Source organism: Bos javanicus, chromosome 10, assembly GCF_032452875.1.
Source record: "Bos javanicus breed banteng chromosome 10, ARS-OSU_banteng_1.0, whole genome shotgun sequence".
NCBI classification, from domain to species: Eukaryota; Metazoa; Chordata; class Mammalia; order Artiodactyla; family Bovidae; genus Bos; species Bos javanicus.
Genome location: NC_083877.1, coordinates 31,999,977 through 32,017,966, shown reverse-complemented (window position 1 = coordinate 32,017,966; position 17,990 = coordinate 31,999,977). Strand labels below are relative to the sequence as shown.

General features: G+C 38.1%; 1 protein-coding gene across 7 annotated transcripts in view; it reads right to left on the bottom strand.

Moving 5' to 3' along the window:
• CDIN1 (CDAN1 interacting nuclease 1) overlaps window positions 1-17,990 on the bottom strand; it is a 235,312-nt gene that overhangs the window by 113,791 nt on the left and 103,531 nt on the right. For all 7 annotated transcript variants that reach the window (XR_009739083.1, XM_061430702.1, XM_061430698.1 and 4 more), the window contains 3 exons: window positions 16,702-16,781; window positions 16,304-16,353; window positions 11,209-11,276 (listed from right to left, as the gene is read on the bottom strand). Coding sequence is in view for 6 of the 7 variants with exons in the window: in XM_061430702.1 (XP_061286686.1) it covers window positions 11,209-11,276; window positions 16,304-16,353; window positions 16,702-16,781 (198 nt within the window). In the remaining variant the exon portion in view is untranslated. The remainder of the gene's footprint in view (window positions 1-11,208; window positions 11,277-16,303; window positions 16,354-16,701; window positions 16,782-17,990) is intronic.

Below are 17,990 nucleotides of genomic sequence, written 5' to 3'. Positions count from 1 at the left end.
CTGTGGTGTTGGAGAAGACTCTTGAGAGTCCCTTGGACTGCAAGGAGATCCAACCAGTCCATTCTGAAGGAGATCAGCCCTGGGATTTCTTTGGAACGAATGATGCTAAAGCTGAAACTCCAGTACTTTGGCCACCTCATGCGAAGAGTTGACTCACTGGAAAAGACTCTGATGCTGGGAGGGACTGGGGGCATGAGGAGAAGGGGACGACAGAGGATGAGATGGCTGGATGGCATCACTGACTCGATGGACGTGAGTCTGAGTGAACTCTGGGAGTTGGTGATGGACAGGGAGGCCTGGCGTGCTGCAATTCATGGGGTCGCAAGGAGTCGGACACGACTGAGTGACTGATCTGATCTGATCTGACATTCAAGAAGAGAGATTAATAGTTTATTAAAACTATCCTAGTTTGATCAACCTTTGCAGGTGTTCGAAATCTGCTTCAGAAGGAAAAATTATGATGTTTCTGACAGTGGCTAAAAACAAAATTTCAAAGGTCACCAAGCAATCCAAATGCACACACTAAAATCTCTTAAAAGGCAGTTACACTCCTGTTCACCACACCCAAATTACTAACACAGTACCTACAGTTTAAATTTCATGACTTAATGTGAAAAATTAAAAAAAACACCTAAACTCCTCAAACTGAACATAAACATCAGAGAATCTCTCCATCTTTCTGTGGAGAACCTCAAACTGTAACACAGTACTCCTACTCTCTACACCGTCCCCACATCCCTCCTTCTCAGCATAAAGGTGATTCAACTGTAACTGTAGTCAAAAGACAGCTTCTAGAAACCTCTGCTACTCCCAGCAATATTACATTTTTTCTTTTTTAAGTAAAGAGGTTATTCCACACATCTGAAATACTTTGTTGTTATGCATTGGGTATTGTCTCTGTTCTTTATTTTCTAAACTCTGTCTTACCTCCTCTGTTTCAACCTTCACATCATTCCTTTCAACCTAGATTTTCCTTTAATTGGCAAAATTCAGAGAAAATGACAGGACAAGTCTAGGAGGTGGTATTCATTCAGGAAGAGCTGTCCCTGCTCACCTGGTCTCAGCACCAGGAGATGGAAGTTTCTATCAAAGATCACCGTACTGGGAGATTTTTAAGTCAACCCCATCTATCTGACCAGATTTCCTGGCCTTTGCATTATGCTCCTTTCCTGGTTCTCAGACGGTTAAAGATTCCTTACCATGATCATTATCCCAACCACTGGGTATGGATTTAAAATTTGGTTGACAATCTGGTGGGTCAGGGTTCAAACTGTAAGATCTAGAGGCTACGGCTCACTCATCACCCAAAACACTACCTGTGCCTCATTCCTTGTTCATCCCCTCATCTTACTGTGCGTAGGCCTAGCTCCCACCACACCCAGAGCCTGAAGCCTCTGCTCTGAGAACAGGAAATGTTTCTTTTCATTTTTTAAAACCCTATTCACTGCCCTATTCTCACCACCAACAAACACCTGTGTGTGTATGTCTGCACTCACTTGTGTTTAACTCTTTGCGACCCCATGGACTCTAGCCTGCTAGGCTCCTCTGTCCATGGTTTTTCCCAGGCAAGAATACTGGAGTGGGTTGCCATTTCCTCTTCAAGGGGGATCTTCCAAACCAGTGTCTCCTACGCATCTCCTGCATTACAGGCAGATTCTTTACCACTGAGCCACCAGGGAGGCCAGTTGGCACATATTTAATACACAAATGGGTAAATTAATAAAATATAAGTGCATTTTTAAGAGTACCATGTGTTCCACAAAGCTGACCCAGACTGACTAAGTAATTTTCTTTCCTGATTTAAAAGACAGCAAAAGTGACCCAAAGCTCAAGGTGGGAAGTTTTCCTATTTTGTTTGGTCTGCAATATTTTAAATAACATTGGATTTATCCATTCCTTAATGTTTGGGCAGAATTTCCCCCATAAGCAATCCAGGCCTGGTGCTACTATAATGTGTAGCTCTTTGGTTACTTTTACTACCTTTTTTTTTTTTTTTTTGATGGTTACTGATCTGTTTAGATTTTTTATCTCTTCTATAATCAGTTTTTCAATTTTTATTTTCCTTGAGAATCTTAAGTTTCATCAGAGTTCTCAGGGCTTTTTATACATATTGGAGCCAAGTGGTTACTTATGAGTCTCTGAACTTTCTAAGTAGAAAGCTGGATGTTTAAGTAACTTGATGTTTTCTTCAAGAAAAAATGATGAGGGCTGAGAAAGAGGAAAGAATAACATTGGTTTAAAAGCCTAGGAGGAGAGTTTCAGAATAGCACTTTTAGAATAACTCCTAAAATTGTTGGGGATCAATATGAAATCAGTCTCCAAATCCTGTATACCTAACTTACTCAGTGAATGCAGCAAATATGAAGTAGGGCTCTTCTGACTTAGCATATACTGAAAATGCCCAATATATCTCATAAATACTAAGCTTGTTAATAAGCTTCCCTGGTGTCTCAGTGGTAGAATCTGCCTGCCAATGTAGGAGACACGGGTTTGATCCCTGGGTCAGGAAGATCCCCTGGAGAAGGAAATGGAATTCCATTCTGGTATTCTTGCCTGGAAAATCCCATGGACAGAGGGGCCTGGCAGGCTACAATCCACAGGGTAGCAAAGAATGGGACACGACTTGGCCACTAAATAAGAACAAGCTTGTTAATGTCACAGTCCAAGTATTGATTATCAAAATTAATATAAGAATAGTTTCACTTAAAAGAAGACTCATTAGCCTCTCGATCCACAAAATGTAGGATTTTTAGATAAAGGGTACCTCATGAAACATAGTACTCTGAGCTTATCGAGTCTTCTAACATTCCAACTTACACATGATACAATGAAAGAGGTCAGCAGAAGTGACTGTCAACACCTTTTTGTTATTGTTCAGTCACTTAGTTATGTCCAACTTTGCGATCCCATAGACTGCAGCATGCCAGGCTTCCCTGTCCTTCATTATCTCCCAGAGTTTGCCCAAACTCATGTCCACTGAGTCGGTGAAAACATCCTGCCATCCAACCATCTCATCCTCTGTTGTCCCCCTTCTCCTCCTGCCCTCAATCTTCCCCAGCATCAGGGTCTTTTCCAAGGACTTGGCTCTTTGCATCAGGTGGCCAACCACATGGGTCTTTCATATAGCCAGATACCATCTCAGCCAAGCTCTGGTTTGTCCCAACAGACCATATACAATTTTTAATTATGGAAAATATTTAAATGTCATCATGTGTAGTACTTATGAAGCGGCAAAAAAATTCTCATTTTCCTCCTAGAAGATTTGAAAACACGAGAGCGGGGATGGGTCTTGGACACTGTTTAGTTGACACCTGCCTGAAGAGGAAGTGAACAAAATCAACGCTTGACTTCTACTATCTTGATGATCCTTTCTCCAATGTAACTAAAAAACCAATGAAACCGCATCTACAGATAAAACCGATGCTAAATTTTTCAAAACAATCCAGTTCTTCATTTATTTTTAAGTTGTCAGGCTTGCCTTTGGAGGACATTTTAAAAAAGGAATCACATAAATGTAAAGATCACTGTGAAAGTTTAATTTCTCTGGCCTTTTAATTACCCTCTCCTCTAAATGCCCAAAATATCCACAGCAATTAAGTACTAATTACACAATTTCTTTCTTTAAAAGAAAGGGCTGATTTTGAGTCAGAGAACAAAACACATCTGAAACTGGTTAACATATACTTAAGAATCATAGCAGGGCATGAGGGCTATAAGAGAAAGTTTGAAGTTTTCCTTTTTCGTTTCCTTAAAAGGCTTTAAATTTAAGAAATACAGTTATTCACAGAGAAATTATGCAAAATTCCAGTTCATAATGTCTGAAAATGTAAAGAAAAATAACATTCTGACATGGCCTTTTATCTATGAATTTGTCAAAAGGTTTCTAAAATCCTAGGTTAAAATACCTTGTATGACAAAAAAAATCTTTTTAACATCGGTTACATTTTTTACTAAATTGGGGAAGGGCAAAAAAGACACTTCAATACAAATGAAAACTACAGTATATTTTTTCTACTCTAGTATTTTGTTTTTCTATGTGTTTTTTTTTAAATCCCCAAATACTGTTTCATTCAATAACTGGAGTTGTGACCTTCACATCCCATATTTCTATCTTCTCTAGAAGGAAGTTTCACAGGCTTTCTACCTAATTAAAGAATTTAGCAGGGTTTTGATAATAGATATTATTATGCTATGCAAACCATGTGCAAAGGTACATAGAACAGATATGCATTTAATGGGGAGACCGAGATGAATGAAACCTTTAGAGGACCTAAAAATTTCATTATGTCCATTAAGTTCAATCTTTTCCCCCAAAGCCTCTTATCAAAGCCACTAATAAGGAATACAGCTGACTGCTCTGACCTTATCCTTTGTTTATGTCTTTAGGGGACAATACTAGTGAAAACTAAAGTGCCCTAAAGACAGGGAACAAATGGGGGTGGATGTCACAAGTCAGAACAGTGCCAAGTGAGGCAGGGTAGGCTGGTCCCCATTGACTGGTGGTTCTGGAGACAGAGAACATGAACATGGACAACAGAAGCAAAACTCTTCCTTCTGTACCTCACTCTGTTGCTGTTGTTCTACAGTTGTGAAGTCGTGTGCAACTCTGCGACCCCATGAACTGCAGCAGCATGCCAGGCTTCCCTGTTCTTCACTGTCTCATGGAGCTTACTCAAATTTATGTCCATTGAGTCTGTGATGCCATCCAACCATCTCAACCTCTGTTGTCCCCTTCTCCTCTTGCCCTCAACCTTTCCCAGCATCAAGGTCTTTTCCAATGAGTCGGCTCTTCTAATCAGGTGGCCAAAGTATTGAAGCTTCAGCTGTATCACTCTAAATTCTTTTGGTTTAACACCACAAGAGAAGGGACAAGTCAGAAGTCAGCATGGTAGAGTAAAAAAGAATTCAGGGCAAGCTGTTCTGGGGTGGGGTGGGGTAACTGTGATTCGAGGTCTGAGGCAAGTTTCCACTGAACAGAACAGGGGGACTGGAGGGTCACAGAGTCCTTTGTAACTCCAAAATTCTGTGCAATGGATGAATGTCAGCCTTTGTCTGGCCCAGCTCTTTTAGCTGTTGTCACTGATGTGAGAACCTGTTGTGCCTGAACCAATCTTGGTAGACGGAGGCGTATTAGTAGTTCGGAGGCATACAAGAGATCTCTACACACTGATACACAAACACACAACACACAGGACCAAGGAACCCATCTAACAATAACAACAACAGATGTGATCCTCCAATACTTTTTGTTTACGGGGAATAAGATTGCAACCTGTAGCTAATTTTTTGTGGGGTGAGATATTTGATTTTTTGTCCTGTTTCCTGCCCTGCCTGGCATCGCCAACCTACTCTCACAATTGATTCGGGTGGGCGGTGAAAGACATAACCCCCAACCACTGGCCCCAGGAGTGGACACGTGAGCCAGACTAGCTGATCAGAGCCTATTTTTAAGATTGATTATGGGGCAAAGTGAGAAGCACCACTTTCCCCCTGGGATTACGAACTCTACAGAGTAAACAAATTAGCAATTCCCAGGGATCACCTTTGTTTTCTGAGAATGAAGCCTACATTGGAAAAAAGAAACACAAAAAGGAAAAAAGAGGAGACACCGATGACATCGTTTTGTCTTTTAAATTCTAGATGACACCTCAAAAGCAAACTTCTTTGGACGCTGCAGGTATCTCTGAACCAATATTTCTCCCTCTTGTGTGTGCATATAATCTAGTTTGACTGGATCTCTGTCATTTACAACCCAGGTGGTTCTAATTTATCAGCAGTGGCCAAGAAAGCAGATGTTGGATGATGCGAGTTATCTAACCAGAGCAATGGTTGAGGGAAGAGCTGTGGGCTTCAAGCAGGAAGACTACCATCATAAGTGGACAGGCTAACCTGTCTTCAAAGTTCTAAAGAACCTTTCAGCAGCAAACGTGTCTGTGGTTCTTTTCTCTTGGTCCCAGGGAGAAGCATGCACAAGCAAAGTCAATAAGATTAGTAAGTAAAAGGTGGTCCCTCACCTTGACAATTTCTTTAGGAAGGGGAGAACAGACCCCAGATTCTCCACATTCTGCCCCTCAAAATAATGTTCCCGACAGACCCCAGATTCTCCACATTCTGCCCCTCAAAATAATGTTTCTGTTACCCGGAAAACTGCATCTTATTTTAACCTTTAGTTAGGAATTTAAATAGCTGATACTTTTGGAAACATCCAACCATCTTAGTTCCCTTTAGCCTATGTAACCCTCTGTTTCATTTCTAGTCTCTTACCCTCAATGGCTAACATCTGCATGTACACACAGTCTCAGTATTCTGAATCTCATCTGTTCCCACTGCCTATTCTTCACCTGAAGTCATAATTCCATATCACATCATAATCACTTCCCCGGAGCACTGCTGCTTTAAATAGGGAATAAAGCAGCAGGAGTAGACGAACTCTCAGAAACACAGATCCTAATTTCTTACAGCAAAGGATATCCTTCAGTAAGCCTATTTGGCTTTATACAGATTGCACCCTCCTGGAGTCCCACAGAGCAGTACATGAATGCTAGAAAAAGCACCTATGTAAAATATGCTGGTCTGTCCTAAGGCAAGACCAAACACGGCAGGGTGAGGCAGGATGAAGCAAATGTCTCTCAGGTGTCACTCAAAGTAATTGTTAGCTGCTACTAATAGGGCAACATTCACCGGAAAGAATAAAATATCTCTGGAACCATCCTTATTAAGCCAAACTTAACAAGAATTTGCACCGGACAGTGGCTATGGAAGTCACTAATGAAAGTCCCTCCGACGTGGAGAGATGCCAACCCATGGAGGATGAATGTTTGTCTTCAGTCTTTGGTACACACTCTTTCATATTTTCCCTATCATTGCAAACATTCTTGTTGTCTTCTGGCTGTCACTATTTTTCTTTTCTCCCTTGCCTTGTGTCCAAATCTCTCCTCTCACCCCACACTCCCAAAGGAGAGAGAGACAGAGGCTATACAATAAAATATGCTATCATTAATTACTTGAGAGATACAAATTAAAACATCTCCATCAGACAAGATACATTTTCTATTTCACTGATACTAGAAATGGAACAAACCCTTAGCAGAAGGGATAAGGATGGTCACAATGCCTAATTGGTCAATTTCCTTGTGTCTCCAAGCCTAAAAGCGGGCAGCAAGCTCTTTGCATCTTCTGAGACTTCAAATGTACATCAATAAATGTTCATTCTAAGTTAACTATACTTGGAAAGAACTGATTTGTACTTATTTGAAAATTTCATGGAAGGACCCATGTTTGACTTGTTTTATTTATTTTTTATTACATGCCCATAGCAAGTACCTAAAAGGTAACAGTTTGCTGCACCAAAAGAAACAGTGATTAGCTTGTGGTAATACAGCCAGGCTAATGAGTTCAGCGAGCCACCTGAGAAGCACATGGAAGTAGGAAGATGCTGCTAAGAGAGAGCAGATGAGTAAGATGAGTAAGTAAAATTCTATCGCTACTTCAGGAAAAGTTGCTTACAAGCCAGTAGCATTTTCTTCCTATGTTGAGGGTGGCTATTGATTTTTAACATAGTCTGTACCTTCTTTAAAAATGTTCACAGGAGAAGCAGGACCACAGCCTTGAATGCATTTATTTTCACTACCAAGACAATCAAGTGAGATGCCCTAGATGAAAGTGCATTTTAATGGGACGGACAAGGCAATAGTGTGTGTGGGCTGGAGGGGAGGCGTGCTTATCATCATCTTCAACTATTTAGGATATTGTTCCTGGCATGCCTGGTGGTTCAGACAGTAAAGAATCTGCCTGCAATGCAGGAGACCTGAATTCAAATCCTGGTTCGGGAAGATCCCCTGGAGAAGGGATAGGCTACCCTCTCCAGTATTCTTGGGCTTCCCTCGTGGCTCAGCTGGTAAAGAATCCACCTGCAATGCAGGAAACCTGGGTTTGATTCCTGGGTTGGGAAGATACCCTGGAGAAGGGAATGGTTACCCATTCCAGTATTCTTGCCTGGAGAATTCCATGGACAGAGGAACCTGGTGGGCTACAGTCCTTAGGGTCACAAAGAGTCAGACACGACTAACACTTTCACGGTTTTTCACTTCACTTTCCTGGCATGCAGAGAACATACTTGGCAAAAGGTAACTGAAAAGAATGACTGAACAATGAATAAAAGAATTATGAGATCTCTGAGGAAACTGCTAGAAATTACCTGTATTCATTTGCTTGCAATTTGTTTGTAACTTGACCACAGCTACAAAAGCAGGGCCTTCATTTGACTTATATCTAGGGCTTAAAATAGTACATGATTCGGTAACTGATTGTTGGAATAAATACACGAATAAAATACATTTTCTAGTTGGAGGACCTAAAGTCATTTATTCAACGTTGACTCTTCTTAGTACAATGTAATTTTGAGAAATAGGAAATGGATAAATGTACAAGATAGGATAAATCCATAAGTACACCTAAACCTTCAACGAAAAGGAGACTTCCTTTTTCCTTTCCAATATAGTGCCTGGTTAAATCCTGTGTACCTGATTATAAGAGCTGACTTATTGAAAAAGACCTTGATGCTGGGAAAGACTGAAGGCAAAAGGAGAAAGGGGCAGCAGAGGATAAGATGGTTGGATAGCATCACTGACTCAGTGGACATGAATTTAAGCAAGCTCCTGGAGATGGTGAAGGACAGGGAAGCCTGGCATGCTGCAGTCCTTGGGGTCACAAAGTCAGACACGACTTAGCAACTGAACAACAAATCCTGTGCCATGGCAACTGTTCAGTATGTGGTTATGAATAAAGAAAATTTAAGAAAATTATTAGGGTTATGATAAAAGCAATTTATTTTTATTTTTCTCTTCTATCTGAACTCTCGGTTTTAGAGATGTCAGATAAAATACGTATTTTATAAAATGACATATAGAGCACAATAGGTGGAAAATTTTAAATAAGATAAAAAATTTCAGGAGGTCATAATTCTTAAGAAGGGGTAATGTATAAATGATAAGAATCCTTGTCTTTTGAAAGTAGTCCAGATTTGAGGGGAGGAGGGAAGGGAAGAGAAAGGGAGAAAGAAAGAGACACAGAGGGACTGATTGATTTTACTTTCAATTATTTAAAAAAAAATCAAAGTAAAACAAACATGCCTGCAATGTCTCTGCAACAAAATTCAAGGCGTACACAAGAAAACAAGAAAATATAAAATGAGATTAGTAATCTATTTCCATACCTATGTTTTTGATGATTTATCTAAATTTACCTGGTACAGTAATCTAGATCTGATTATTCATTGTGAAGGGAGTATTTACAAGGTAAAAGAACAAACCCATAATGATACTCCATAAGAGGCTTTGGGTTTTCAGGTTTTAACCATAAATAAACATGTATTAATTCAGTACAACATTAAAATGCTTAAAATGCAGAGAATAACAATTTCTCTGAATACTAATGAGGAAATGCTTCAAAACAGGACTGAGGTTACATAAAGAGAGCTAAATACGAGTTAAGGATCATCTTTGGTATGCTTCACTAAAAGAATTACTGTTAGATCCTAGAGTGCAGAGGAACAGATGAGCCTGTTCCATTTTAAATCCCCTTTCTGAACCTGTTAGCAAAGCGCAGTGACTCCCTTCTGTGCCTCTGCACTGCCTTTGTCAGCGGTGGCCAACGCAGTCTAGCACCTTCAGTTCCTAGAATCAAGGGAGTCAAGCACCTGGGACTAAGTTTAAGCCAAGGGTGGGCCCTTTGCTCTTCCTCCCTGTTTGGGTCTTCCAGTCTTTAGGAAGGAAGCAGAAAAAAACTAGATTAAGCAAAGAAGCGGTGCCAAGGGCTTGACTACCCTTAAGCAGATGGTGCCAAGAGAGTGGTCTTGAAAATATGACTGCTCAGTTGCTGGCTTCAAACAACACACTTGGCCACACGTTACTGGCCACTGAGTGCTCAATATGATCAGATACTTTATAATATTACTGGAACTTCATAGTCTACAAAGTACCCCATGATGCAACACAGGACATTCATTCCAATTGGTTCTGAAGGCATTATACACCAGATTTTTCATTAGATTTTAAAAGGTAATTTCTATCTAATTCACTCTTCTCCATACACTGAATATTTCAGTTGTTGTTCTTATACAAAAAAAAAAACTTGTTGCTTTTACATATCAAAATTTAATTTAGTAATCTGAGGCCACTTTCCTAATTTATCAGGTGTCTTCAACTCTTACTGGAGAATATTTATGGTATACCCCCTCTTAAAATTATCAACCATTTACAACACATTCAACTCAAATCTTCAGGTCATTAATAAAAATACTGAATACTAAGACTTAAAACAGATTTCTTACAGGACTGTTTTCAACATCCTTTCCCAATTTGACATAAGATCATTTGACTTCCCTTGGCTAAGTCTTGTTCATTTTGGATCAAAAATTATGTAATCCAATATCGCTTAATTTTTTTAACCTAAAAAAATACGCCATGCAAACTCTTAATTTAAAATAGATGTGTACAATAATACAATCTGTATAGAACCTTGAAAAATTACCACATTTAAAATGAAGAAGAGGATCTAATTCCTGGTAGAGTGCTTTATGGTTGCTATGATCAGTTATCACATGTATGCCTTTTGAGGCTTACTTTTTAATGCCTAAGAGATGTTGAAAGAAATAACAATCTGTAATAAGATTCCACGTTGGCAGACAAACACATACATACCTGCTAGATTTTAAAAAATCATACTCATATGATGACAATTCACTTTTGGCATAAAAATAATAAAAGCTCAATATTTCATTTTCAAGTGAAAGTACTAGGCAATTCCATACATGAGACAAAAATACCTAACATGAATTTTTCTAACCATTCTTTTCAATATATAAAGCATTTTATGGACAATATTTCTTTTGTTTCCTTCTCTCATAAGGCCTAGATTATGGTTAATATCTCATGACACCAAAAGTAATACTGCAACAGATATTAAAGTATTTTTTCAGCCACTTATGCTATAAAATATTAATTGTAAGCCTGTGCATGTGCTGTATATACAAGGGATTAGGTAACTGAGTTCCTGCTCAGTTCTAAATCAATAAAAGATAACATGCACAGCATCGGTCATCATTTGCTTTTCCTTTAGTACATAATAACTGCAAGTGGAAGATTTTTAAAAATATATATTTAAGCACTCACGGAGATATATGCTGGAGAAGACGTAAGCAATACTTACCTAGGAAGGATAGGTTTTTCTCCAGAAGCAAGTCCCTCAGCAGGACTTCATGCTCATGACCAATGGCACTGGGAAGTCTTAGTTAAGGAGCGTAACATTGGTAGAATTATACCACCAGAAAAAATTGCTAATACCAGGGCTATACTTTGAGATGAAATGGAAAGTAGAGGTAATTATGAACATCCTTTATGCTATGCTAAAAACCCCTCAATTCAATTTAGGACCATTTATTAAGCACTAAGTGCAGTAGAGAATACCAACCAGCTTTTGCCCTAAGAATTTCTAGTCTTACAAAGTCCCATAAATCTTCTGTGAGTTCATGCTTGTCACAAAGCCAGCATTTAGCAGCTCTTATTTTCCCAGTCCTGATGCTGGGAAAGATTGAGGGCAGGAGGAGAAGAGGATGTCAGCGGATGAGATGGTTGGATGGCATCACTGACGCAATCAACATGAACTTGGGCAAAGTCAGGGAGATGGTGAGGGACAGGGAGGCTTGGTGTGCTGCAGTCCACGGGGCTGCAGAGTCAGACACAACTGGGTGACTGAACAACAACACTTCACTTCTAGTCTATGATTGGTGATCTTCTGTGACTTGGGGAACCAAACAACTGACTTGTTGAGAAGTATATGTACTCTGGAGGAAAGACATCCCAGTAAATGGCTGTGGGTTAGTGCGTCAGTTCAGAGGCTGTTTCAAGTCTTTCTCTTGTGTGTGCAAGTTTTCACCATTATATTATGTATATAAATATATACATATGCTCATATAAATTTTTTGAGTGCTAATATGAGGCAGGCAATATATCAAGTATGTTATTTTCAGTGTATTTACGTATGTTTTTCATCCTCACAGTTATTATTATCCTTATATTATAGATGAGGAAACCAAGGCTTAAAAAGGAATTTATATAAGATCATGTGGTCAATGTGTGGCAGAGCAGAGAATCAGAACAAAATCTCTGCAAAGCCTATATCTATGACCTCTGTAGAGCTACTTAAAAATATTAAAAATAATTACATAAAAATAATTGCTATTAGCTAATGCTGCTGCTGCTGCTAAGTCGCTTCAGTCATGTCTGACTCTGTGCAACCCCACAGATGGCAGCCCACCAGGCTCCTCTGGTGTGTACAAAGTGTGAAAAGGAGTTTTATCCTATTCTCATACTATAATTTTGTCAAAGGTGTTTGGTAATACAGGCAGACTTTGGAGATACCATGGGTTCAGTTCCAGAATAAAACAAATATTGCAATAAGGCAAGTTACATGAATTTTTTGGTTTCTCAGTGCATATAAAAGTTACTATTACACTATAGCCTATTAAGTGTTCAACAGCATTATATCTAAAAAATACATATACCCTAATTAAAAAATACTTTATTGCTAAAAAATTGCTACCATCACCTGAGCCTTCAGCGAGTCCTTATCTTTTTGTAATTATAATACCACAGATCATCACAGCAAATACTATAATAATGAAAAACATTAAAATACTGTAAGAATTACTAAAAAGTGACATAGAGACATCAAGTGAGCAAATGCTATTCGGAAAATGGTGCCGACTCAAGGCAGGGTTGCCACAAACTTTCAATTTGTAAAAAACATAATATCTGCAAAGCACAATAAAGTGAAGCACAATAAAATGAGGTGTGCCTGTAATTCTTTAATTCTCCATCTCACTAATGTCAATCTGGTCTTATCACTCCTTGGCTTAACAGAGATTCTTTAGTCCTGATCATGCACTACAAGAATCCAACTTAAATCAAATAAAGCTTAAAAATTACCTGTAAAATTCTTAGACAATCATCCTGTCATTTATCAATACATACAAGTGGAAATTATTCAAATCTTAGAATTCAAGAGGTGGGACCACTCATATACATCATCAAAACAAGTCCCAAGTCTTCATCACTGTCTTTTTCTTTCTGTTGTCCCTCCTCCCCATGCACAGGACTGTGCTTACTTCTCACTGAAAACAAATGTTTAAATCATAAAATTTCACACATTCATAGAGTCCACTGAAGACATCTGATGAATCTCTCTCAATGGTCTCTCATTACTACGGGCATCCCATGTTTCAGAACTAAATAATTTACTTCCAGTCCACATAAATGTGCTCTCACTTTTATTGCTGTGAATTATTTACATCTAAAATGTTGAATCATGAAACTGATGGTACAGGAGTGAAATCCAGAGCACATCAAGCTTCCTGTATCATTATCTTTCCTTATTCCACAGTTCAGGTCTTTGTCTAACATCTGTGTCCTGAAGTCACACTTTGCAAAGTTGAGGTGGCTGGTTTCTCACACCTTTTGTGTCTGTGAATATAACTTGTGGCAGGAAAATAACATGTAGGTGGACATGGTTATATAGGAAAAACTACAGTAGACACCAAAAGAAAAAGAAAGCAATGACAATTTATATACTCTTTGCGATCTAGGGTGCTATTTTGGTGTCTTATTAATAAATCACCAATTTACTTTACTCTCCTTACACAAATGCCTACATGTAACATTTTCATAATGGAGTAAAAGGTTCTGCACCTATTTTGTTTATTAAATGTGTGCTTTCTTTCTAACAAAATGATGTAATTTGCCAAGGGTAAGCAATGTAAACATTACCAAATTATCAGAGCAACATACAAATAGCATTTGCACTCATATGAAAATCCAATCATTTTTATTCAGTGTGAAATAAAATAATTCCTGTTGATCAGCCTTGAAAACAGCTAAGCAAGTGTATTTACGTTACATTAAACTGCCACTATCTCAATGCAAAGATAAAATCAATGCTCTATAAACTCCCCAGCCTGTTTTATTCTGCATGGTAAAAGCAATCACTAATTTGAAACTTTGCAAAGATATATATACATGTTGATTATGTTTTGTTTGATATAAACATGTATAAAATACAAAATCTAGAATATAAAGTTTATAAAAACAGTAATTTTACAAGTGATAGGCATAATGGAGCTGTGAAATTATAATCTAGCCAGTGAATACAATTTATAGACGTATATCATTATCTTTATCAATTGAAATCAGGTACTACATTAAATTCTACTGGCAGTAGCACAACCAAAAAAGAAAAGTGGATGATGGCAAAAATATAAGGAAAAAAATCCAGACCGAATTTATAATGCTTCATAAGCAGAAACACTTAGACTTTCTCTATAATAATACCTATTATTGATGTATGGCAGTGACCATGGGGCAAAACTTGTAAATAACCTCACAGGCCATTTTCTTCACCAGCAATACAGCAATCTAGTTTCCCGTAAGCATCTCAACTATTACTGAAAAACAGCCTCCTGGCATTTACAAAGCAGTTGACTTCATACTTTAGTCCATGCATACATAATTAGATAGTTATATTTAAAATCAATATGCAATCCTTCAAAAGACATTATGCTTTTAAAACCTTAACTTTAAATTGATTTTTAACTATTTTATGTGCTTTAAAATTAACATGTAATTCCACCCCAGATACTCTAAGATGGTGTTAGTTGTTTTGTGGATGTGCTAAACTTTATCACTGTGGCTACGTGGGGGTTGGCATTCCAACAATTTCTAACACTATCGTTAATTTTACACTGAAAATGGAAGCATAGTTTTACTTTGGTCTAATAAAAGGTTGGACTTACAACAATGCTGTGATTTTATTAAGTTAGACTGAGAACATATTAGGAGAATAAAATACAAAGGGCTATAATATAGATACTGAGTATTCTTAAAAGTGGGCTCTGTTGAAAGATTTATTTTTCAAAGGTTAACTTCATGAAAAAAAGAAAATGAATCATTTTTTTTCTTTTACAATAATTTCACTAACTCTAAGCCTTCATGAAACAAGGTGGAATACAAACACACACACACACACACACACACACACACACACTTGACTAGCAAAGCTTCTTAAAAAAAGCCTCCTGATTGGTAACCACTGAGTCATAACTGGTCACAGTGCCATCTGTGCTAATAAAACCCAGGAAGGGCATGTTGTATTATTAAAAAATATAAGACTCATGGACTCAGGTAGATATCATTTCCATTAAAAATTACTAATTATTTACTCTTTACACAGAATGTTTTAGCCAAAGATTATAAAAATTCTTAGTGTTGCCACAATACTACTAAATGTATTGATTAACAGGGTCCTACTTCACAAAGTAGTTACTGTCCACTCAACTCCTATTTGGGCTTCCCAGGCGGCGCTAGTGGTAAAGAATCCACCTGCCGATGCAGGAGACACAAGTGATGCAGGTTCAATCCCTGGGTTGGGAAGATTCCAACATACAGCAGGAAATGGCAATCCACTTCAGTATTCTTGCCTAGAAAATCCCACTGACAGAGGAGCCTGGCAGGCTGTAGTTCACGGGGCCACAAAGAGTCGGAAACAACTGAAACACGTGTGCATGTACACGCACACACACACACACACACACACACACACACACAAATCCTGTTTGATGAAGCAAGCATTAACTCTTTAGTAATTTCAATGTCTTTAATGAAAAATGACTGGACATCTGTTCTCCTAGCCTTAAACTCAGTCCAGAGGGAAAAATTAGCTTGGTTTTCTCTAAAAATGTTTATTAGGGACCCAAGCGACAGCTCAGAATATAATCAACATCTAAGCAGTAAGAATCTACTGCCCTTTAAAACCTGATGGTCTCTGGTGGCAGTTTAATCGCATCATCCCTTAACTACAGGCTCAAAATTTATTCTCAACTAAATTTGGTTCATTTCAAATAGAAATTTATTCATATTTGAAAAAATGTTCACTGAAATGCTTAGATACATTCTAAGACAGTGTGCTACCTGCCTGTGACTCTATCTTTAAACTCACTGAAAACCAAGCAGGTTGAAATAAGCATGAGAACATGCGACTGCTGAACTGACATCTTCCCAGTGCCTATCTGATTTTTTTTAAGCTGTAGAAAAGAATGGTCTGCAGTGACCCTCCAGTTGATTGAATATAAAATAGAAGAGTATGAAATGTGTTTTGTGAAGCAGAACTTTATGTCAGGTTAAAGCTAGCCACATCTCCTCCACTGAGTCTAAGCTCGTCAATTGTGCACCTAAAATTTTATGGGAAAGGATACTGTTTGATGCAGTCCACCAGTGGTCCATAACAGCAGTCATTCACGATGCACTGCAGACAAATAAGAGGAAGGGTCTGGGATGGAGCGACTACAAAAACTGTCAGACAATATACTAAAAGCAGTAATTACTTTTCTTAAAAAAATTTTTTTAAAAAAAGCTATCAAAAGACTGTTCAGATTTAATCACAGAAAACAAAAATTGCATGCTTTTTATTCACTATAAAAGCAAGCTATTAAAAAGTGAAATGCTCTTCTCACAAATATTGCATTGCCATTTATGGTGCACCCTGACCTCAGTGATAGTTTATGATGACAGTAATTAAATGAGGTTTAAAATCCTTTACTCTGCTAGGCAGATAACAGCATTGCCACTGAAAATAGACAGCTGTGATTAATACCTGATAGACCTGATTTGCTAGAACTCCATCTGGAATCTGAGAAGGGTCCCGCAGCATACTATTTATAACAGACTTGGAGGCTGCAGAAGAAAAGAGATGAACTGTTAGCAGACAGTCAACATACTTTTAATACAACATGAAAAGTGACATATACCTATAAATACACCAACCATGAAAATGAAAACACTACTGATACTAATCATTTTTTCCCTTTTTTTTCAAATCTCAGAGAAGCTTTTAATTAAAACATTTTGCCAAGTTTATAAGCCACATTGACAGATTTGAAGATGACCTAATGTTTCCAAGGTAAATTCACAAGTACAGACCTAAAGCATATGTCTCTTCGCAGATAAATTAGCTTTGGAAAAGCCCACTTGGGGGGAAAAAAAACAATCAGAAAAGAAAATATTTTCCTTCTGCAGGTAAGTATGTTATAACCAAGCATATGTAGCTGGAGAGTTTAGTGAAGGCAGGTCAGATGCAAAGACTTCAGTGACGTCAATAAAAACTACCTTCAGCCAAGAAAGCATCTCTGAATCTAAATCTTTCTAAAATAATTCTCAACTGCCATGAAATGTTATGTCCATTTCACAGGTAAGGAAAGTAGGTAAAACTGACACAATTGAACAAATCTTAAATAAGAGAAAAAATACATATATACACACACAATTGTACAATTATATACAAATTTTTGTCCCAAAGTATGTCTCATCATACCCAATTCCAAATTAAGCTGACCTTATCCCGGGGGAATGCAGTGGAAGGGGCTATAGGAGGCATCTTACGAAGTGTGGTATATCAGATCACATCTTTTGAAAAGCGAGGCAGGAGATCCTGACTTCACTGCTTACTGGAGGCATGCAGAACCCAGTGGCCAGAACTCGTCTTCCTCAGCATGGGGGGAAGGCAAGTCTCTAGACTGAAGCTAAGTCAGGTATTGCCTAAGAATCAATTCTTTCAAGTCCTCCGGTGGAATCATTCCCAAACAATTAGCAAAATAGCTTATAGGGTCTGATCCATACAAGCACAAACTAAAAAATATACTGGATAATTATCTAGTTAAGAGAATAAAAACATGCCACAGAGCTACATCATCATTCAGGTTCTGAGATAGTTTTTCATCCTTTTTTTTTTTTTTTGAATGATTTGTTCCTTATCAAGTTCAGTTCCATAAGAACACTGACAGACATGATAAATGTTAGGAAATTCTGTGGAAAGAAATAGGGAAATTACATCTTTCTCACTTAAGCACGCTGCACAAGGAAATGAGTGCACAAGGAAAAAAAATG